At 44.1% G+C, this 24652-nt stretch overlaps 1 protein-coding gene across 6 annotated transcripts in view; it reads right to left on the reverse strand.

The window, feature by feature from the left end:
- The window catches only part of agrn (agrin), a 534989-nt gene that overhangs the window by 257406 nt on the left and 252931 nt on the right, over nucleotides 1–24652 (reverse strand). For all 6 annotated transcript variants that reach the window (XM_063033167.1, XM_063033166.1, XM_063033165.1 and 3 more), the window contains one exon: nucleotides 15142–15186. In XM_063033167.1, the coding sequence (XP_062889237.1) occupies nucleotides 15142–15186 (45 nt within the window). The remainder of the gene's footprint in view (nucleotides 1–15141; nucleotides 15187–24652) is intronic.

Below are 24652 nucleotides of genomic sequence, written 5' to 3' on the forward strand. Positions count from 1 at the left end.
GTCCTAACCTATTAGACAGCCAAAGAAATATATCTGATATATCTGTGAAATATCGTCAGTGTAGTTGAAACCTGTAGCCATAGTTCATACTGCAAGATTCCATGTACTGCAATGGGATACACGAATTGAAAATCTGTAGACTGAGCCACTCAAAACACAATCCCCACAAATTGCACCTCCGATGGGCAGCAACCTCCCCATTATTCTCCTTGCTGTCCAGGGTAACAAATGTCAACAAATGTGTGTACTGCAAGGCCAGTGAAGGCCTGTTAGAGGCAGGATCTGAAATTGCTGATTTGCTGGTTCTCGTTCTTCAACAGTACAGAATATTAAAAAATAGGAAGAGGCAATTACTCCAAAACCTCTACATTGCAAGCAGTTTTGGGCCCCATATCTGAAAAAAATGATGTGCTGGCATTTGAAAGGCTCCAGAGGAGGTTTACGAGAATGATCCCAATGAAAGGGTTAATGTGTGAGGTGTGTCTGATGGCTCTGGACCTGTACTCACAGGAGTTTAGATGAGCGAGGGGAGATCTCATTGAAACCTATGAATATGGAAATCCCTACATACAGTGGAAAATGAGTTAATGTTTTCTCTAGCGGGAAAGTCTGCGACCCGAGGACTTAGCCTCAGAATGAAAGGACATCCCTTTAGAACTGAGATGAGGAGGAATTTCTTCAGCCAGAGGGTGTTGAACCTGTGGAATTCACTGCCACAGACTGCTGTAGAGGCCAAGTCATTGGGTATGTTGAATCAGCTATGATGAAATGGTGGAGCAGATTCAATGGGTCAACTGGCCAAATTCTGCTCCTATGTCTTATGGTCTACATTTAAAGTGGAGTTTCTTGATTAGAAAGGGCATCAAAAGTTATGGGGAGAAGGCAGGAAAGAATGGGGTTGAGGAATAATAAATCAGCCAAGATTAAGTTGCCAAGCAGACTTGATAACCCGAGTGGCTTAATTCTGCTCCTATGTCTTATGGTCTTATAGTCTAAATCAGCCATGATGGAATGGCTGAGCAGACTCCTATGTCTTATGGGCTTATGGAATGCAAGACAAGCACTTCACCATATCTTGGTACACATGACAATAATAAGCCAATTCCAATGCTAATACAAATTAAGGAACGCACGAGGTCCATATCCCATAAATTAAGAGTCACCATGAATTGCTTAGTTACAAAGAGGATGACAGCTCCCTGTCCCAAGTAGAAATGTACCAGCTCTAACTACAGGTGTTTAGAATCATGGCTACTGAGGGAATCAAGTGACCCAGACACTGATTCACTGTTTAATTCAATGATAAGAGAGCCGTCAAGGGCAGAATGGCCTTCAGCTGATGATTACATCTGTCTGTCTTCACAACTGATGAAATGAGTGAACATACTTCAGTGGCCATTTTATGAGGTACATCTGCTTGTTAATGCAAATATCTAACCAGCCAATCATGTGGCAACAACTCAATACATAAAAACATGCAGACATGGTCAGACCAAGCAACAAAAAAGGGGAAAGATGCAATCTACTTGACTTTAACAATGGACTGATTGTTGGTGCTGGATGGGGTGGTTTGAATAATTGCTGATCTCCTGGGATTTTCACACACAACAATTCCTAGAGTTTATGGAGAATGATGCAAAAAGTGAAAAAAAAACATCCAGTTCTTTTGGTGAAAGTGCCTTGTTAATGAGAGAGGTCAGGGGAGAAAGACCAAACTGGTTCATGCCGACAGGAACGTGACAGTAACTCAAATAACCACATGTTACAACAGTGGTGTGCAGAAGAGCATCTCTGAACACACAATGCATCAAACTTTTAAGTGGATGAGCTCCAGCTGCAGAAGACCATGGACATACTCAATGGCCTCTTTATTAGGTACAGGAAGAAGATAATAAAGTGGCAATTGAGGGTAAATAAGGAAACTTGAAAAGAAAATGCAAGAATTTAAACAAAACACTTAAAGTAGTGCATAGGTTCGAAGGGAAGCCTAACGTAAGTGCAAGGTATTCAATTTCCAATCTAGGAATCCAGCTGATATTCACGAAGGGAATAAGGAAAGTAGGAATGAATTCAGGAGACGTTCCCTTAATAAAAATGATCCATGCCTTAGAGGGTCAGGCAGCATCTACGGGGAGGAATAAACAGCCAACATTTTGGGCGGAGACCCTTCATCTAGACCAAGGGTTCCCAATCTGTGGTCCATGGATCCCTTGGCTTAAAACGGTTGGGAACCCCTGATCTAGACTCAAACTCTATAGAGGCAGCCAATTTAATAAAAAATCTCCCTGCAGAGCTTCCTGACATCCAATTAATGAAAGCAGTATTAATTATTAAATGTGATGTTGTAAAGATACAGGCAGAAACGATGATCAAGTTATGCACAGCTGTTATATCTATAACGGCAGGCTAATTTATTTAAATCCCTTAATCATCACAGGGTGCAGAGTGAAGGGGAAATAGAGGGACCATATTTATGTCAAGTTACAGAAAACAGTCTCAAGCTGACATCGGTAATAAGTGGTCAGAGAGGCACAGCAACCTGTGAGTCTGGCTGATGATGTTTCAGTGGAACAGCCGGACAGTGTTTAAAGTCACTATGTATTGTTCAAAACAGGAGTTGGAAGCTTGAGCAGGAAAGGTGTGTGAGATTGGATGTGACTCCCTCACATCGGCTTTTTCATCAGCTGCACTGCTGCTGAATGAGCACAACCTTGCCGTGACTACTTGCCGTAAGGCTGAAGCACAGACACGCACACACAGACAGACAGATACACACAGACATACATACAGACAGACACGCACACAGACATACACATATACAGACAGACACACATACACAGACATACATACAGACACGCACACACAGACAGACACACACACAGACACGCACACACAGACATACATACAGACACGCACACGCACACACAGACACACACACAGACAGACACACAGACAGACACGCACACACAGACATACATACAGACAGACACACACACAGACATACACATATACAGACAGACACACATACACAGACATACATACAGACACACACATACACACAGACAGACACACAGACACGCACAGACAGACATACACACAGACAGACAGACACACAGACACGCACAGACAGACATACATACAGACAGACATGCACACACAGGCATACACATATACAGACAGACACACATACAGACAGACACGCACACACAGACATACACACAGACAGACACACACACACAGACATACATACAGACACGCACACACAGACAGACACACACAGACATACATACAGACATGCACACACAGACAGACACACACATACATACAGACAGACACACACACACAGACATACAGACACACACAGACATACATACAGACACGCACACACAGACATACACACAGACAGACAGACACACACACAGACATACACACAGACAGACACACACATACAGACACACAGACACACACACACACACACAACACAAAAACAGCAGCTCACAAGCTTACAGCACCTGCGTTTGGGGTTCAATTTCTGTCACTTTCTGTAAGGGGTTTGGACCCTCTACCCGTGAACACAACAATGGCAGACACTACTTGCCTTAAGTCCGAACACACACTGGTACGTTGGTGCCAGAAGCATGGCAACACTGGTGGGCTGTCCCTACCACATCCTCAGACTGTGTTGGTCGTTGATACCAATGACGCATTTCACTGTATGCTTCGATGTATATATGACAAATAAAAAGTTAATCTTTAATATTTAACGTACATATATTCTGTGTGGCCAAGTACAGCTCCAATGCCATATTCAAGTTTACTGATGACACCACTGTCATAGGCCATATCAAAGGTGGTGACGATCAGCATATAGAAGGTAGATTCGAGATCTGGCTGAGTGGTGCCACAACTACAACCTCTGATTCAATGTCAGGAAGACCATGGAGTTGATTATTGACTTCAGGAGGAGGAAACCAGAGGCCCATGAGCCAGTCGTCATTGGAGGATCAGAGGTGGACAGGGTCAGCAGCTTTAAATTCCTCGGTGTTATCATTTCTGAGGACCTGTCCTGGGCCCAGCAGGTAAATGCCATTACGAAGAAAGCATGGCAGCACCTCCACTTCCTTAGGAGTTTGCAACGATTCAGCACAAGATCTAAAACTTTGACAAACTACTATAGAGGTGTAGTGGAGAGTATATTGACTGGCTACAATGCAGCCTGATATGGAATAACCATCGCCCTTAAATGGAAAATCCCACAAAGAGTAGTGGATACAGCCCAGTCCTCCATCAGACCATAAGACGTAGGAGCAGAATTAGGCTGTCTGGCCCATCCAGTCTGCTCCAACATTCAGTCATGGCTGATCCTTTTTTTAATCTCCTCCTCAAACCCCATTTCACAGCCTTCTCCCGTAACCTTTGATGCCACATCCAATCAAGAACCTAAATACACCCAACGACCTGGCCTCCACAGCTGCCTGTGGTAACAAATTCCACAAATTCACTACCCTTTGGCTAAAGAAATTTCTCTGCATCTCTGTTTTGAAAGGCGCTCCTCTATCCTGAGGCTGTGCCCTCTTGTCCTAGACTCTCCCACCATGGGAAACATCCTTTCCACATATACTCTGTCTAGGCCTTTCAACATGCGAAAGGTTTCAATGAGATTCCCCCCTCATCCTTCTGAATTCCAGCAAGTACAGACCCAGAGCCATCAAACCTTCCTCATATGATAACCCTTTTACTCCTGGAATCATCGTTGTGAACCTCCTCTGGAGCCTCTCCAATGCCAACACATCCTTTCTAAGATGAGGGGCCCAAAACTGTTCACAATACTCCAGGAGAGGCCTCACCATGGGTAAAGCCCTTCCCACCACTGAGCACATCTACACGGAGCGCTGTCACAGGAAAGCAGCATCCATCATAAGGGAGTCCAGCCATCCAGGCCATGCTCTCTTCTCACTGCTGTCATCAGAAAGAAGGTACAGGAGCCTCAGGACCCACACCACCATGTTCAGGAACAGTTATTACCCCTTAAACATCAGGCTCCTGAACCAAAGGGGATAACTTCACTTGCCCCACCATTCAGACATTCTCCCAACCATTGGACGCACTTCCAAGGACTCTTTATCTCATGCTCTCGATATTTAATGCTTAATTATTTATTATTATTATTATTTTCTTTTTGTATTTGTACAGATTGTTGTCTTTTGATCACTGGTTGAACACCCAAGTTGATGAAGTCTTTCAGTAATTCTATTGTGGTTATTATTCTGTTGTAGATTTATTGAGCACACTTGCAAAAAATTTAATTTCAGGGTTGCATATGGTGACATATCTGTATTTTGATAATAAATTTGATTAGAATTTTGAACTTCCTTTCAAGGCATGTAAGGGTGTCAAAGATATGATGGGGAGGAATGTGCCCAGCACATGTGCTGGTAGCAGGATAACAGGGGCTGGGCAATGTACAGTACTGTGCACATATATAGCCAGGATGCCTAACATATTTGCACAGTTGCCTAACATATTTGCACAGTACAGTATTTGTCAATGTGCAGCAGAGAACGAGTTTGTAAATCAGGCAATAGCAAAGGAATTTGGGAATGCGAGGCTGGAGTGCCGCGGGAGGGGTGTAGGACAGATAGCAGGGAAGGAGTCCCAAGACGGAGGGGTGACGCTTGTGCAGACGCACCCAGCCCTGAGACACCAGGCAAGGTCATTTGATTCCAAACAACCGGTTTATTGATCATTACAGAATGTCTTTCTGGTGCTTCCTGCTCCCTTCCCTTTTCCCAACCATGATTCCTCTCTCCCTGTCTCTTTCCCACTCTCAGTCCACAATAGAGACCCACATCAGAATCAGGTTTATCATCACTCAAATATGTCATGAAATTTGTTATTTTTTGCAGTGTGAAATCTGGTTTTATTTTGAAGAGGGAAAACAATTTACATTTTGGGCTGAGACACTTCCTCAGGACTGGAGAGGACAGAGCAAGAAGCAGCAATAAGAAGATGGGGGGAGGGAGGAGGAGAACAAGCTGGCGGGTGATGGAGAGACCAGGTGAGGGGGAAGATGGGTGGGTGGGGGAGGGCGTGAACTAAGAACCTGGGAGTAGATAGCACTCCGCATTTTCCACGTATTCCCTCCCAGCTTTTCATATTGTCCTCTCTCCCCACCCACCTTCCCCCTCACCTGGTCTCACATATCACTTACCAGCTTATACTCCTTCCCCTCCCCCACCTTCTTATTCTTGTCTCGCCCTCTTCCTTTCCAGTCCTGATGAAGCGTCTTGACCTGAAACGCTGACTTGTTTATTCCTCTCCAAGGATGCTGCCTGACCTGCTAAGTTCCTGCAGCATATTGTGTGTGTTACTCTAATACTTGCCTCTTCCTTCCTCAGTGTGTCACATGACAGTGAGGATAGGGATTGAATGAGGGGGCAGATAAATGTGTGGCTGAAGAGTTGGAGCAGGGGATACAGATTCAGATTTCTGGATCATTGGGACCTCTACTGGGGCAGGTGGGACCTGTTCAACAGGGACAGGTTGCACTTGAATCCAAGGGGGACCAATATTCTTGTGGGCAGGTTTGCTAGTGCTGTTGAGAGTGGTTTAAACTAATATGGCAAGGGGATGAGAACCAGTATGATAGAGCTGAGGATGAGCCAACAGGTTTACAAGTAGGTGACGTAATATATAATATGAATGCAGGGAAGGACGAGCCAATGGTTGGGTACAAAAGCAGACTGAACAAAGAATTAAGTTGTACCACAGAGGCAAAATTCATAAGGGCAAAGAATACAGGACTGAAGGTGGATGTCATTTACTTGGATTTTCAGAAGGCATTTGATAAGGTGCCTCACAGGAGGCTGTTTAACAAGATAAAATCCTATGGTGTTACAGGAAAGACGCTGGCATGGATAGAGGAATGGCTGACCCGCAGGAGGCAGTGAGTGGGAATAAAAGGGGGCTTTTCTGGTTGGCTGTCAGTGACTAGTGGTGTTCCTCAGGGATCAGTATTGGGACCGCTACTTTTCACACTGTTTGTCAATTATTTGTATAATAGAATTGACGGCTTTGTGGCAAAGTTTGCAGATGATACAAAGATAGGTGGAGGGGTAGGTAGTGCTGAGGAAGTAATGCGATTGCAGCAGGACTGAGACAAATTAGAAGAATGGGCAAAAAAATAGCAGATGGAATACAGTGTTGGGAAATATATGATAATGTATTTTGGTTAAAGGAACAATAGTGCAGACTATTATCTAAATGGGGAGAATTTTCAGGGTCTTAGGAATCCTTGTGCAAGACTTCCAGAAGGTTAATTCACAGGTTGAGTCTGTGGTAAAGAAGGCAAATGCAATGTTGGCATATATTTCAATGGGAATAGAATCCAAAAACAAGGAGACAATGCTGAATTATGCTGGTCAGTATTGTCAACAGTTTTGGGCCCCATATCTCAGAAAGGATGTGTTGTCATTGGAGCGAGTCCAGAGGAGGTTCATGAGGATGATTCCAGGAATGAAGGGGTTAACATACGAGGAGCATTTGGCAGCTTTGAGCCTGTACTCACTGGAATTAAAAGAGAATGTGTGGGGATCTCACTGAAACCTTCCAATATTGAAAGCTCTAGATAAGGTGGACGTGGAGAGGATGTTTCCTCTGGTGGGGGTATCCAGAACTAGGGGTGATGTTTTCAAACAGAAGTAAGGAGGAATTTTTTTTAGCTAGAGGTTGGTGAATCTGTGGAATGCTCTGCCACAGACTGCAGTGTAGGCCAACTTTGTGGGCATATTTAAAGCGAAAATTGATAGATTTCTGATTGGTCGGGGCATCAAGGGATGTGTTGAGAGGGCAGGCGTATGGTGTTGAGTGGGATCTGGGATCAGCCATGATGAAATGGTGGTGTGGACTTGATGGGCTGAATGGCCTAGTTCTGCTCCTATGTCTTATAGTCTAAGTTGTTGCAAGTATTTATGTCTTCAGCCATTTTTGGGAACTTAAGAGTGTACTGATGGGAATGTCTCTTCGATAGCTCTCCTATGTAACAACTTGGGAAGTCATTCAACATTACAGCACAGAAACAGCCCTTCGGTCCATCTGATTCTGCCTAGTCCCATCGACCCACACCTGGACCATAGTCCTCCATACCCCTCCCATACATGTACATAGACAGTACAGTACAGAAACAGGCCTCGGACCATCTAGTCCATGCCAATCCATTTGTGTTCAAATCAAACCCACATCCACCACTATCACTGGCAGCATGTTCCATGCTCTCACCCCCCCTCTGAGTGAAGAGGATCCCCTCAGGTTCCCCTTATTCTCCTTGCATTTACTCGATACTGTTAGCTGAGTAAAACAGTTTGGCACAGAAGAGATCATTTCTAACAAGGGAAGAGCCATGTACTATGGCAAGGTTATACTCTTCCGGTGGGAAAGACAGGTGTGTGACTGCTGCAGTGTGGAGGGTGGTGCCCCTCATATTCTTATGGAACCCTCTGTACCAAGGCAATGAAGGTGTCAGAGGGCAACGCAGCAGAGCATCCCAGTGCTTTGAACACACGTGCCTTCATTCCCTTCCAGCTTCAGAGGGGGTGTCAGGAAATAAATAAATGATCCAAAATACAGCTGTGAGGTTTTTAAGAGCACAGCAGAGGAAACTATTACAATACATGTATCTAAATTAATCACAGATGTAAATATCATCACGGGCAGGCATGCTTTTAACAGCTTTCACACACATTCTAGAACCTAAAAGAATACCGCACACTACAGGCCCTTCGGCCCACAATATTTTGCCGATCATTCTCATGAATCTCTTCTAGACCCTCTCCAATGACAACACATCCTTTCTTAGATAACGGCCCAACACTGCTAACAGTACTGCAAATGTGGTCTGACCAATGCCTTATAAATTATAAATCCTCAGCATTACATCCTTGCTTTTGTATTCTAGTCCTCTGGAAATGAATGCTATCATTGCATTTGCCTTCCTTACCACCAACTCAACCTGTAACTTAACCTTTAGGGACTCCGGTAAAAAGACTCCCAAGTCCATTACACCTCTGAATTCTGAATTTGCTCCCCATTTAGAAAATACCCCACGTCTTTATTCCTTCTACAAAAGTAAATAGCCATACAGTTCTCTGCACTATATTTCATCTGCCACTTCTTTGCCCATTCTCCCAATCTGTCCAAGTCCTTCTGTAGACTCCCTGCTTCCTTAACACTACTTGCCCCTTACCCTATCTTTGTATTATCTGAAAACTTGTCCACAACAGCATCAATTCCATCACCCAAATCATTGACATGCAGCATAAAAAGAAGTGGTCCCAACACCAACCTATGTGGAACACCACTAGTCAATCAGAAAGTGGTCCCTTTATTCCCATTCTTTGCCTCTTGCCAATGAACAAATCTTCTATTCATACTAGTATCTTTCCTCAAATACCATCTTGTTTAGTGTCCTTATGCAATAAAGGCAGAAATAGGGTAATGAGACCAATAATTACATCAGTTGTGATTGATGGTGATCAGTTGATAATTGATCGTTATCAGTTCTGATCTTACTAAGCAGCTGTGTGACATTTTGCTGATATTTTTACATTCCATGACATTAACCCATAGCCTCCCAGAACTTTACTGTAACCCAACTCCAAGATGACCACAACCTTGCTATGGTTTGGCTGGAGTCAGGTCTTTATGCTTTGGCTCTTGGTAGGGTCACCCATGCCAAACAGGTCAAAGGGCAGAGGCCAGACCAAGAGTGGTCCACTGGTCCTTCAGGTTTGGGGGTTCGGCTCAGGGCTAACAACCCTATATGATAAAAAAAAATTGTTATGGAAACAGCAAGGAAGAATCCTTCTATATCTGAGTCTGACTCTCCACCAGGGACTAACAGTAGTGAAACCCAAGTGGAAGCTACTGACATGATGGAGGAAGCCTTGTACACTGCCAGAGACGCCCTAAACGCCAGCAGCGTAACGGAAAGTAAGTAACTAAGTAAGTCACTGTAACCCAATTCCAGAACCTTGCTGGGTCTCATTGCCAGTTACTTGACACTGTCATCTCTGCTCAATTTCTGCACCTTGGACATGGTCTCCTCCACACCCTCCCCCCCCCACCCCGCCCAACTGGGAAGAAGATATTAAAAGCTTCAAAACACATGCCAGCAGGCTCAACAGCTTCTCACTATGACCATCAGGCAGAAGGTACAGGATATGGAAGGCACAGAACAGAGTGTCACACTTACAGAGAAGGTGTAGTGCAGGCAGACAATAAGACAAAAGATCATGACAGGACAAGAAGTCCATTCAAGAGGCACATAACAGCAGAATACTACCCTGAGAGTCATTTTCTTCTCGGTATTTACAGGAAAATAAAGGAATATAGTAGAATTTATGAAAAACTATACGTAAACAAAGACCGACAAGCAACCAATGTGCAAATGAAGACGAATTGTGAAAATAATAATAAAAAAAAAATAAATAATATTAAGAACATGAATTGCATGATCTTTGAAAGTGAGTCCAATTGGTCATGAAATCAGTTCAGAGTTGCGGCGATTGAAGTACCCACGCTGGTTCAGGAGCCTGATAGCTGAGGGGTAATAACTGCTCCTGAACTTGGTGGTTGGGTCCTCGGGCTCCTGTACCTCCTGCCCAGCAAGCAGGAAAGAAGAATAATTGCAGGAGAGAAGTTGCCTCACTATGTCTGCTTTCAGGCTTTTGTATTTTCTGCCCAATGGAAGAGGGGAGAAGAGCGAATATCCGGAGTCCTATTTAATGAGCTGCCAATGGACAGAGTGATAGTGGCAGGTACAACTGCAATACTGAAAGGACATTTGATACTATTTGGAAAAGCACAGTTGAGATGGACATGCACCACACACAGGCAAATGGGACTAGTTTGACAAGGCACCTTGGCCCACGGATGAATTTATTTAGAGATACAGATACAGGGTGGAGCAGGCCCTTCAAGCTGTGCCACCCAGGAACCTACTAATTTAAATCTGGCCTCATCCCGGGACAATTTACAATCTCCAAATGACTTCCTAACAGGTACGTCTTTGGACTGTGGGAGGAAACCGGAGCAACTGGAGGAAACCCACGTGCTCACGGGAACAAAAGGACAACTTGTACAGGGACGCCAGAATTAACTCTGAACTCCGATGCTCCGAGCTGTAATAGCATCGTGCTAACGGCTATGTGACCGTGGCGCTCCAATATATAAAAATTACGAAGCAGAAAATTCCTGCGTAGTGTTGCCACCTCACAGCTCGATCAACCTGGCTCCAATCCTGATCTAGGCGACTGTCCAAGTGGAGTTTGCACACTCTCCTTGTGGCTACATGGGGTTCACCACTGCCCACTAATGGGCTGAAGGGCCTGTTTCTGTGCTCTGACTCTAAGACTGGCTGAGTGATCCTCCCCTCACCCACAGTCGCTGAAATCAATGGTAACTTTGCAATAGAGACAACAGGACTCTGCATAATGATTCTGTGCTGCAACGAGTTAAAGGACGTCTGCCTTCAATAAACAAGACTGACAAAGAAACTTAGCCTTTGGATCATAATCCTGAGGTGATCATTATCCTCAGGCTTGTGATGTAAACTTGCTCCCATGTGCAATAGCACTTGGCATCATTCTCAAACGGACTTGGATTAAATTCACGATTCCCATTTCCACAAATTCTAGAGAAACATTATGATCTAAAACTTAAAAAATCTCGCACATTTCCACTGTCTGTTTATAAAAATGCTGCAGTGTGCTGGAAAGATTATTAAAAGGAAAAATTGCAGGGAATCGACAAAAAACTGGGTTTACACGCAGTGGCCACGTTATTGGGTACACATGTACACCTGCTCGGTAATGCAAATATCTAATCAGCCAATCATGTGGCAGCAACTCAATGCATAAAAGCATGCAGACATGGTCAAGAGGTTAGACCAAACATCAGGATGGGAAAGAAATGTGATCTAAGTGACTTTGACCGTGGAATGGTTGTTGGTGCCAGACTGGGTGGTTTGAGTATCTCAGAAACGGTTGTACTCTTGAGAAGTGATTCCCAACCTTGGATCCACAGACCCCTTTTTAATGGCAGGGATCCATGGTATAAAGAAATTGGGAAACCTTGCTCTAGAGTTTACAGAGAAAGATGCAAAAGCCAAAAAACATTCAGTGAGCGGCAATACTGTGGACAAAATAATCTTGTTAATGAGAGAGGTCAGAGGAGAATGGCCAGACTGATTTAAGCCAACAGGAAGGTGACAGCAACCCAAATAACCACACGTTACAACAGTGATGTGCAGAAGAGCATCCCTGAATGCACAAGTGGGTGGGCTACAGCAGGAGAAGACCACACCAAGTTTCACTCCGGAATCTAATAAAATGTCACTGAGCATTTCTTGAAAATTTCCATAATTTTCTAATCTAATCTAATCTAATCTAATTTGTTTATTAAAATATTGGAGGGAACTGGATTGGTAATCAAAAGAAAAAATATCACAGGGACATTCACAAGCAGTTCAAGAAATTAGATTTATATTCTTAGGAGTTCCGAAGAATAAAGAATTGACGTATATGAAACGCTGAGGAGACACAGCAAGGTAGATATCCAGATATTTCTACAAGTTGGGCATTCTCAAACGAGGGGACATAGATAGAAGATTCAGATGGTCACTCAGAATTGAGGCACTTGGAGTTTCTTCTCACAGAGAGTAGCATATCTCTGGATTCTCGACCCTGTAATGTGGCGGAGGCTGGACTACTGGTAGCACTTAAAGTTCAAGTTCAAGGTTATTGTCCTTCAACATGTATTGTCATGTACACGAATACGTGGTTAGGATAAGTTATATGCAGGCCTTAGGAAGTTTGAAGGTGAGATACTTCCTGGCATCTACTCAACTGCTAATGACAACACATAGTGTGAAAGCTAAGTCAGGAACCCCATCACTCAACTCTGTCCAAGCCAAATGGGAAGTCAGGAGATCGTGAGGTACATTTACTGCATGCAGAAGCAGCCAACGTTTTCAGGAAAAGCATAGCGGTAAACTGGAAAGGAAGAGAAAGAAGCCCTCTCTGCTCTGAGGAGAACGGCCACAAGTTCTGCAGCCACGTGCAGCCCTGAAATCAGTTATGTAAATCTCCTCCATACAACAGCAATGGGAGGACAGTGTGAGAATGAATATTTTTATCAAAGATTTTACTTGAAGAATATCAACAAACTTCCAGATGGATGATTTGATGTTGCCAGCAACACAGGTAACAGACTTTGGCCAGTATGGACCCAACACCAGGTAATAAATTCAGTTCTTTAACTGATTCCTGTAGTTATCCCTGCTGGCAAACCATTGTCCATGCCTTTGTAAACTATTTCAATAAACACAAGAAGTCCTAGATCAGGGGTACCCAACCTTTTTTATGCCATGGACCGCAACATAACCGAGGGGTCTGTGGACCCCAGGTTGGGAAGCTCTGTTCTAGATGCTGGAAATCCAGAATAATACTCACAAAGTGCAAGAGGTCAGGCACCACCTATGGAGGGTAATAAAGGGTTGATGTAGCTGGCCAAGGACCTTCGTCAGGACTCATGAAGGACATCCTGATGCTGCCTGACCTGCTGAGTTCCTCCTGCATTTTGAGTGTGTTGCTCTGAATTTCCAACATCTGCAGAATCTCTCGTGTTTGTGGTAAACTGGATCCTCTTTTATACACTGTAAAATAACTAAGGCTAGTATGATAATGAGACTACTTAACTCTAATTAAAAGTATTGACTTTAACAACTCGAAGACCTTAAACAATGCTTCAACAATCGTATCCTGGGAATGAGTCCCACTTTTGCATAATTAGCAGCACAGATTAATACCTCAAACATTGAGGGGCATTGATAGGATAAATGCAAGCAGGCTTTTTCCACTGAGGTTGGGTAAGACTAGAACTAGAGGTCATGGGTTAAGGGTGAAAGGTGAAATGTTTAAGGGGAACATAAGGGGAAATTTCTTCACTCAGAGGGTGGTGTGAATGTGGAACAAGCGGCCAGCAGAAGTGATGGATGTAGGTTCAATTTCAACATTTAAGAGAAGTTTGGAAAGGTACGTGGCTGGCAGGGGTATGGAGGGCTGTGACCCAGGTACATGTCAGTGGTACTAGGTGGGCCAATGCGTCTATTTCTTTGAATCTATGACAATGTCTAAACGCAGAATCCAAATATTTGCTTCACCTCAGCTGTCTAAATGATCAAAGGACGAACTTGAGGGAGTGCAGCGTAGGTTCACAAGGTTAATACCCGGGATGGCGGGACTGTCATATGTCGAAAGATTGGAGCGACTGGGCTTGTATACTCTGGAATTTAGAAGGCTGAGAGGGGATCTTATTGAAACATATAAGATTATTAAGGGATTGGACACGCTGGAGGCAGGAAGCATGTTGCCGCTGATGAGTGAGTCCAGAACCAGAGGCCACAGTTAAAGAATAAGGGGTAGGCCATCTAGAACGGAGTTGAGGAATAACTTTTTCACCCAGAGAGTGGTGGATATGTGGAATGCTCTGCCCCAGAAGGCTGTGGAGGCCAAGTCTCTGGATGCTTTCAAGAAAGAGATGGATAGAGCTCTTAAAGATAGCGGAATCAAAGGTTATGGGGATAAGGCAGGAACTGGATACTGATTGTGGATGATCAGCCATGATCACAGTGAATGGCGGTGCTGGCTCGAAGGGCCGAATGGCCTACTCCTGCACCTATTGTCTATTGTCTATTATTCGCTATATACATTTACACGTATGACAAATCTGCTGTGCTGCGTTGGCGCAACATGCAACAAAAACTACATTCAACAAATTAAGAAGGATAAAGAATTATATAAATAATAAAATTATAAGTTAAAAATATGGAATAAATATGGAATAAAATGTGCATCAATACATAAATACCAGCTTGTATTTACAGTGTAATCAGCTTTATAAAATGTAGTTTGAAGTGTTTACAATGCAGTGCTGTGCAGACAGATAGAGGGGGGTGTGGGGGGTACTAACTAGAATGGTTGATCAGATTAACTGCCGGGGGAAGGAACTTTTAAGACGGTGTGGTTTTTTTTGTTTTAATAGCCCTATAACACAGCTTTTACATGCTGAGTGAGGTTCACTTACCATCCTGCGTTGGAGGGGCTGGAGTGAAGTTCATCACCGGTTTGTCTGACAAAGAGAAAACAGAAACAAGAGAACATAAGCAGGAATCCCAGCAGAGTCCTCTAAATATGTAATCCAAAGAAAATTCAACAACACTTCATTCAGATGTTATACATTCAGTGTCCACCTTATTAGATACACCTGTACACCTGCTCGTTAATGCAAATATGAAATCAGCCAATCACGTGGCAGCAACTCAATGCATAAAAGCATGCAGACATGGTCAAGAGGTTCAGTTGTTGCTCAAACCAAACTTCAGAATGGGGAAGAAATGCGATCTAAGTAAAGACTGATTTATACTTCTGTGTCAAATGGACGCCGTAACCTACGCAAGTGGCCTTCGCATGTTGTGAGCATTTATCACTTGTGTGTTGGTGTGTCTGCGTCACTCTGTAGTTCGGGCACATCGCACATGTGCACACACCTGCCCGTGCAAGGCTTCATGGTCATGGTAGTCTTTCTCGGGGTAAACAAGTTTAAAGCGAGCGTCTTTTTTCGTAAAAGCGAAATGTGTCCTCCGTAATTTCGGAGGTCTGTAAAGCTTTATGGAAAGCATTGCAGCCAGAGTTCCTTCCCTGCCCTTCAGTCGCCCAATGGGAAGCTATTGCAGTGAAGGAGGAAACGTGATGCTACCAAGAGGACCAATTACAGTTGTTGCGGTCTGCGTTGCCGCGATGCATAGCTACATTTTGGGAGAGGTGCGCGTCAGGCTATGGCATAGGGATCCGCGTGGGCTCTGCGTAGGGTTCGCGGCGACACCGTACCTACAGCGTCGATTTGACGCAGAAGTATAAATCAGCCTTTACTTTGACCATGCAATGATTGTTGGTGCCGAACAGGGTGCTTTGAGTATCTCTGAAACTGCTGATCTCCTGCGATTTCCATGAACAGTCTCTACAGTTTGCAGAGAATGATGTGAGAAACCAAAAAAGAACATCCAGTGAGTGGCAGTTCTGTGGGTGAAAGTGCTTGTTAATGAGAGGGGTCAGAGGAGAATGGCCAGACTGGTTCAAGCTGACAGGAAGGTGACAGTTACTCAAATAACCACATGTTACAACAGTGGTGTGCAGAAGAGCATCTCTGAACGAACAACACGTCAGACATTGAAGCGGATGGGTTACAGCAGCAGAAGATCACAAACTTACACTCAAGTGGCTACTTAATTAGGTACAAGAGGTAACTAGTAAATTGGCCACTGAATGTATTTTGTTTGCAAGATATTTTACTTTTTATATCAAAATAAAATTTATTTGTAATAAAAGATTAATTTATGCAATACCTTTGCAGTTTTATATTCACAGTCGATGTGTTAGGTAGCACCCTATTACATTTTTTAAAGCCAAAGGAACGTTGTCACTCATGTGGCCCCCTAGGGTGGTACACTACTTCACTAACTGAGAGGGTTCCTCACTCAGTCCAGTCCCCCCCTGTCCGCTTCCCCACCGAGCCCTCGTGGTGGCTGTACCAAGCTTGCGTCCCTCGGCATGTTCTCCCGCACCCTGGAATACGTCAGCTGGCAGCATCCCTCCACCGACATCTCAACATGCTGGCAGACCGGAGGCAGTCTCTATCACTGACAGGGACAGTATTTATTACCTGTCCCTATTCACCTGGTGTACCATTAGAGACAGTCAATTGCATTATTGGGGGCCTGGATTCAAACACAGAGAGGACAAAGTGCAGTGGTCACAACGCAATCTTTTATAACCATCAAGTGACCACTACAGAGATCGATGTTTCAATTATATCGCAGTAATTGAATTTAAATTTCCCAATGGGCTTGACAGGATTTGAACTTGTCTCTACAAATCAGCAGAACAGATCACAGGACACTAATCCAGTTCCTTCACCACATCTGACAACTGTTTTCCAATTGCTCTTTACATTCGTACACAATTTTTTTTTAAATTATTATGTTATTTAGAGAAACAGCATGGTATCAAACTCTACTGGCCCAAAAACACCCACGCACCCCAATTACACCCATGTGACCAATTAAACTACTAACCCGTACATGTTTGGAATGTGCGAGGAAACCAGAGTACTAGATGAAATGCACATAGACACGGGGTGAGCATACAAACGCCTTACAGTCCACGGCAGGAGCTGAACCTGGGTAACTGGCACTGTAATAGCGTTATGCTAACCACTACGCCCTGAGCGAAACAGCAGTAATTGTCAACATGAAACCCTCTTATTCAGTTTCCCAGCTTAATAACTGAAATCCACAGATGTTTTATAAAAGCTCTAGCTCCCGACAACCGTAATGAAACGTGCCCATCAGGGTTGTGAAAGCTCTTGGTATCAATATTCCCACCAGTGACCTCCACAGCTGTCCTCAGCCCACAGGCAGTTCTCTGCGACAAGTCACACCAGTCAGCGCTGACAGATAGTAAACCGGATTGTCCAATCTCACTTCAGCTGACAGCACACTTTCCCAGCATGGGAAATGAAGCCTTTTCACAGCCTCTCTTGACACCGAAGGGAATTATGTGCGTCAGTGAGAGCTTGGTCAATACCTTCGTCACCTCTACCATACCTTCCAAGGACTTCAGCACAAAGTAAAAGTCTCTGACAAGCTTAGAAGCCTCGTCCACTCTCTCAAATCATTGAATAGTGCCTTAGACAATATTCAAAACGTTAATTTAGAGATACAGCATGGTATTATCGAGCCTGCGCCGCCCAGTTACACCCATGTGACCAATTAACCTGCTGGCCTGTCCGTCTTTGGAATGTAGGAGGAAACCGGAGCAGCTGGAAGAAACCCACACAGTCATGGCGAGAACTTACAAACTCCTTACACACAGTGGCAGGAATTGAACCCAGGTCACTGGCACTATAAAGCATTGTGATAACCGCTGGACCACTTTGTCAATGATCAAAAGCAGATTAGATTCACCACAAGGCTTAGCCCCCTAGTCTACTCACTTTACACTTATGACTGAGAGGCTAAGCACAGCTCCAATTCCATATTTAAGTCTGCTGACGACACCACTGTCATTGGCCGAATCAAAGGTGGCGAAACAGCGTATAGGGTGGCTGAGTGGTGCCACAGCAACGATCTCTAACTCATTGTCAGCAAGACCATGGAGCTGATTATTGACTTCAGGAGGGGAAATCCCAAGGTCCGCGAGCCCGTCCTCATCGGAGAATCAGCAACTTTAAATTCCTCAGTGTTATCATTTCAGAGGACCTGTCCCGGGCGCAGCACATCAGCACAATTATGAAGAAAGCAAGGCAGTGCCTCTACTTTCTTAGGAGTTTACGAAGATTTGGCATGACACCTAAAAATCTGACAAACTTCGATAGATGTGTGGTGGAGAGTATATTGATGGGCTGCATCGTAACCTGGAATGGGAAACCAATGCCTCTGAACAGAAAACCCTACAACAAGCAGTGGATCACGGGTATCACAGGGAAAGCCCTCCCCACCACTGAACACATCTACACGGAGCACTGTCGCAGGAAAGCAGCATCCATCATCAAGGCCCCCCATCACCCAAGTCATGCTCTCTTTTCGCTGCTACCATTAGGAATTCGGTACAGGAGCCTCCGGACCCACACCACCATGTTCAGGTAGAGTTATTACCCCTCAGCCATCAGGCTCTCGAACCAGGGCAGATAACTTCACTCAACTTCACTCACCCCATCATTTAACCTACTTTCAAGGACTTTTCATCTCACGTTCTTGCTATTTATTGTTCATTTATTTATTATTATTACTTTTTCTTTTGTATTTGCAGTTTGTTATCTTTTGCACATTGGTTGTTTGTCCATCCTGTTGGGTGGAGTCTTTCAATGATTCTATTATGGTTATTAGATTTATTGAGTATGCCTGCACAGAAATGGCTCTGGGTTTTATATGGTGACCTATATGTACTTTGATAATAAATTTACTTTAAAAGTTTTGAACTTTGAACCTGTCTGATTGTCATCTCGGAGAGTTCATAGACTGCAAATTAGCTGCCGTGACTTCTACATTTTAGGAACAACTACATCTTTATTTAATAATTATTTCATAATGTTAACAAGTTACCCAGGTGAAGAGAATCTTCCTTCAGACAATACTTATTTCGGGTTTCTAATGTCAGAACCAGTCAGATTTATTATCACTAACATACGTCATGAAACTTATTGTTATATGACAGCAGTGCAGTGTAATGTATATCTTATGTCTTATAGATTCTAATAAATATGATGTAATTTGCAGCACATAAACTACATATTAACTGTATGCATAATATATACACAGCACAATACCTATTTATTATAAATAATAATACTAATATATTTAAGAATAATTAAGTAGTGCATAAGAAAGTATATTACTGAGGTAGTGTACATGGATTCCATGTCCATTCAGAAATCTGAAGGCGCAGGGGAAGAAGCTGTTCATGAAACGTTGAGCGTGTGTCTTCAGGACTCTGTACCTCCTCCTTGATGGTGTCAATGAGAAGAGGGCGTTTCTTGGGTGATGGGTATCCTAAGTGAGGCATTGCCTTTTGAGGGTGTCCTCGATGACAGAGCTGATTGAGTGAGTTGATATTAAGCGCTCGAATCAAACACATTTTATTTACATTTTTGATGCCAGCAGCTCACCTTTTAACCCTAGCCTAATCATGGGACAATTTACAATGATCAACCAACCTACAACCCGGTATGTCTTTGGGCTGCGAGAGGAAGCCAGAGCTCCCAGAGGAAACCCACGCTGTCATACGACGAGCATGCAAACTCCTTACAGACAGCGCCGGAATTGAACTATGAACTCTGGAACGCCCCATGTTGTAATAGCATCGTGCTAACCGCTACACTACCATGGTGCGTAATCCATCTCATGATCTTCATACGTGCCCAAGACAAAATTCTCCCACTGTGCCTTCAGGAGTAGGACAGAAAGTAAACAGAGGGGAGAAGTAGAGAACACCAGAGGGTAGCAATCAGCACAACACAGCTCAGGATGTCGGAGTTCGGAGTTCAATTCTGGTGTCATCTGCGAGGAGTCTGTATGCCTCCCCCCCCTCCCCCCGTGCAATGTGTGGGTTTCCTCCGGGTGCTCTGGTTTCCTCCCACAGTCCAAAGACGTACCAGTTGTAAGGTTAATTGTAAGTTGTCCTGTGATTAAATTGGGGGTTGCTGAGAGGCCTGGCTCAAAGGGACAAAAAAGGCCTGTTCCACGCTGTATCTCTAAATAAAAATAAAAAACATTAAAGAAGAGGAGAAAGAAAAAGTTTAAGGAACAAGAGATAAAAAGAAAATTATACGAGGCAGTCACTGCTTGTTCCCTAACCTACTGAGAAATCCCAAGATCCCAAACACAATCTAATAAACATCTATTCTTGATTTATATCAGAAATGTAAATACAAAGTGATTGAATCAGCCAGTCTGAAAAGCTGAAACTAATGTTTCCTGAAAGAGAAATCACATCGCCATGACAACTCATTAACATAAGAAACAATTATAAATAATAAAACAGAAGCTGAAATCGATGGGAATTATTCAGAAGCATGTTTACCTTTGATAGTCCAAGAGGCATTGGTTCCCAGGCTACTTTACCCTTGACGTCCCTCTGTGCCCTCTAGTTCTCATTTATTTCTGCACAGATACAACGTGGAACACTCCCTCTGGTCCAACCAGCCACGCCACCCAGCAACCCACCAGTGTAACACCAGCCTAATCACAGGACCAATTAACTTACTAACTGGTACGTCTTTGGACTGTGAGAGGAAACCAGAGCACCCGGAGAAAACGCATGCGTTCCACGGGGGGGGGGGGGCGTAAAGACTCCTTTCAGCTGATGTTGGAACTGAACTCCAAACTCCAATGCCCTGAGCTGTAATAGTGTGGCACTAACTGTTTTGTTACGGGCAAGGTCCACCTTTCTTGAGCTGGACTCAATGGTGGTTAACAAGAGGAAGAGGTTGACAACCTGTTCACACCAGGGGGTCCTGAACCAGAAATGCAGACGGTGAAGGGTAGCTTGCACAGCCTCATCACAACGGTGACTGAATCTCATTTGACTGGGAACCACTTTCAGATGCCCAATGGCATATGACGTTCGTTCTCTTCGTTGGTGGATAGGCACCATTTCGCCACCTTGCTGACACCAATCAAGCCAGCAAAAAGTGGTGGATATGGCCCGGTCCATCACAGGAAAAACCCCTTCCTACCACATCTACAAGGAGTGCTGCCACAAGAAAGACAATTCCAAGCCTGGCTGTCAAAGGAAGAGGGTTGGGCATCCCAAAAAAAGCCAGTGCTACAAAAAGCACCAACAGAAACTCTAAAGACCTAATCTCGGGGAATGGAAGCATTTACCTCAGAAGATGGGCTACACGTGGGAAAGCCTGAAAGACTGGCCCAGGACAGAAGAGTCTGGTGAGCTGCTGTTGGTGGCCTATGCTCCAGTAGGGGTGATGGGTTCAAGGAGAAGCCCAAAAAAACAGCATCCGTCTTCAAGGACTCCTACCATGCAGGCCATGTCCTCTTCACACTGCTACCATTGGAAGGATGTACAGGAACCTTAGGTCCCACACCACCATGATCAGGAACAGTTACTACCCCACAACCATCAGGCTCCTGAACCAACGTGGATAACTTCACTCACCTCAACTCTGAACTGATTCCACAACCTATGGACTCACTTTCAAGGAATCCACAACTCATGTTCTCATTATTACCTTGATAATAAATTTACTTTGAATGTTGAGATAACAGCACTAGAGCACTGGTTCTCTGCCTGTGGGCCGGTCAATGCGTTGCTACAGACCATGTGACACCTGAAATTTGATCATATAGGGAGCTGGGCAGATACAGCCCAGACAAATGTGACCCACTAGGGCAACGTGGTTGGGAACTGTTGGCGTCTATTCTGGAATTATGGCATTGTGAATATCATAATGATGGATTAACTAGATTGACAGTCAGTATTCCTATTGCCTCAGCCTGAAACATCAATTGCTGATTCCTCTCCACAGATATTGCCTGACCTGTTGTGTTCCTCCTGAATCCTACTACATCTTCTCCACTTTCTGAGGATTCTGAAGCGATCTGGACCATGCACATCTACACTCACATCATTCTACAGAAGGACCGTAGAGTGCATCCTAACATGTTCCATCACCGTACGGTACGGAAACTGTACTGCGGTAGACAAGAAGTCTCTACAACGGGTAATCAAAACTGCCCAATGCTTCATTGGCACCAGCCAACCTACCATCAAGGGCATACTATGTACAGAAATGTGTCGGAAAAGAGCCAGTATCATTATGTAAGATCTCACCCAGGCAGCTCATGGACTTTTTGTCCCACTCCCATTAGGGGAGAGGTTAAATAGCACCGATGCCAGGACCATCTGACTCAAAAACAGTCACTTTCCCCAAGCAGTAAGGCTAAGCAACACCTCCACCCACTAACCCACCCCTCCACACCCCAAACACCACTACTTTATCATTTCCTACCAGAGTCACCTTATGTACTGACACTCCTGTGCCTAGTGTCACTTTATGGACATACAATCAATGTATATAAGCTATCTTATGGATTTGTATTTATTGTGTTTTTTTAAATTATTTTGTACTTAATCTTATTGGGTTTTTTTTGTGCTGCACTTGGATCTGGAGTAACAATTACCCTGTTCTCCTTTACACCGGTGTGCAGGAAATGACATTAAATAATCTGGAATCTTGAATCTAGGTCTTGATTTCACAGCACTGGGAAAGAGACTGTGTGTGAATTCACCATACCTGGTAGTGTGATCACTTGAGTTGAGCATGATTTTCTCCTGAGGGGTTGTTCCCCTAATGGAGACTTTGTTTAACATGGGGAGACTGATGCGCGAGCGGCTACCACACAGTCCCTGGCAGATCGGGGTCAGGGTCCAGCGGCCCGGAGTGCAAGACGGCTGGGGACCCTTCGCCGCTGTCGCCTTCCTCAACCCCTCACTGCTGTTGTGATGTGTCATCTTCCGCCAGCTCCACCAGCTCCACCATTGAGGTCTTTGTTAGATCGCTCCTTGTCTGGAACATCCCCCCTTGACTTCACCGCCACGGGTGACCCTACGTAGAGCTGAACTCCAGACGGCATCACTCTCAGGGGTCTCTGGAACTCATCAGCCTCTCCACCACGACAAGGTGACCGTCCATGGGGGTCACCTGATCTGGGACCAGAGGACACAGCCTCAGAGTAGAGGGCTGCCCCTTTAGAAATGGATGAGGAGGAATTTCTTTAGCCTGAGGGGGGCGAGTTTGTGGAATTCATTGCCACAGACGGCTGTGAAGGCCAAGTCATTGGGTGTATTTAAAGTGGAGGCTGGTAGGTACTTAATTAATTGAAAAGAGGTTGCTGTCCAAGTTGTACCCATCCACTACATAATGTACTGGGTGGGCACAGGAGTACATTCAGCCAGAGACTCATTCCACCGAGATGCAACACAGAGCGTCACAGGAAGTCATTCCTGCCTGTGGCCATCAAACTTTACAACTCCTCCCTTGGAGGGTCAGACACCCTGAGCCAATAGGCTGGTCCTGGACTTATTTCATAATTTACTGGCATAATTTACATATTACTATTTCACTATTTATGGTTCTATTACTATTTATTATTTATGGTGCAACTGTAACGAAAACCAATTTCCCCCGGGATCAATAAAGTATGACTATGACTATGATTAGTCAGGGTGTCAAAGGTTACGGGGAGAAGGGAAGGAGAATGAGATTGAGAGAAATAATAAATCAGCCATGATGGAGCGGTGGAGCAGAGTCAATAGGCCGAACAGCCTAATTCTAATCCTTTGTCTTATGGTCTTATCTATGAGTTTTATAGCATTAAACTAGACTCAGATACAGAACCAGTCCTTCTCAGTTTATATTAAATTGCAACTAGACTATCTTTAATAATATCTGTGGTCACCCGCATCTCCAACTGAACAGATTTTGTCAAAAGTACACTGGGGATTTTTCTGCATTTCGTATTTAATCACAGAATGATTGTACCGAAGGTATTTTTTATACCCACTTTATCACAGTATGATGCTAACCAATTATTATCTAAAATGAATATATATTTGAAATCTAAATCACAACTATATCCTTCATTATTTCTGCATGACTTCAAAGAGATTGATTGACAAGCGCAAAAGCCCTGTAATACTACAGTTAGGGAGCGTCCGCCAAGTTCCGGGTGAAGTTGTCGGCGGTAGCTCTGACTGCGTGCACAAAGAGGGCATTCTCACGTAACCCTATCTCATTCACCCCTGGAGGAGACCAAAGCTAGCAGGGATGTACTGCAGGAACTACCAACTGCAGACATCTATTGCACAAACAGCAATTTAGCGGGCTTTAGTTACACCACCAGAAATGCAAACTCTACGTATGTCTGTCTAGAGACAATGTCCCATTGCTCAGCTTTAAGCAAGAAGCACAGTGAAAAAATTGTTTGTACGATGTGATTAAAGATTGTTTTTGGTTGTCACAT

This window comes from Mobula hypostoma, chromosome 25 (assembly GCF_963921235.1).
Source record: "Mobula hypostoma chromosome 25, sMobHyp1.1, whole genome shotgun sequence".
In the NCBI taxonomy this organism is placed as follows: Eukaryota; Metazoa; Chordata; class Chondrichthyes; order Myliobatiformes; family Myliobatidae; genus Mobula; species Mobula hypostoma.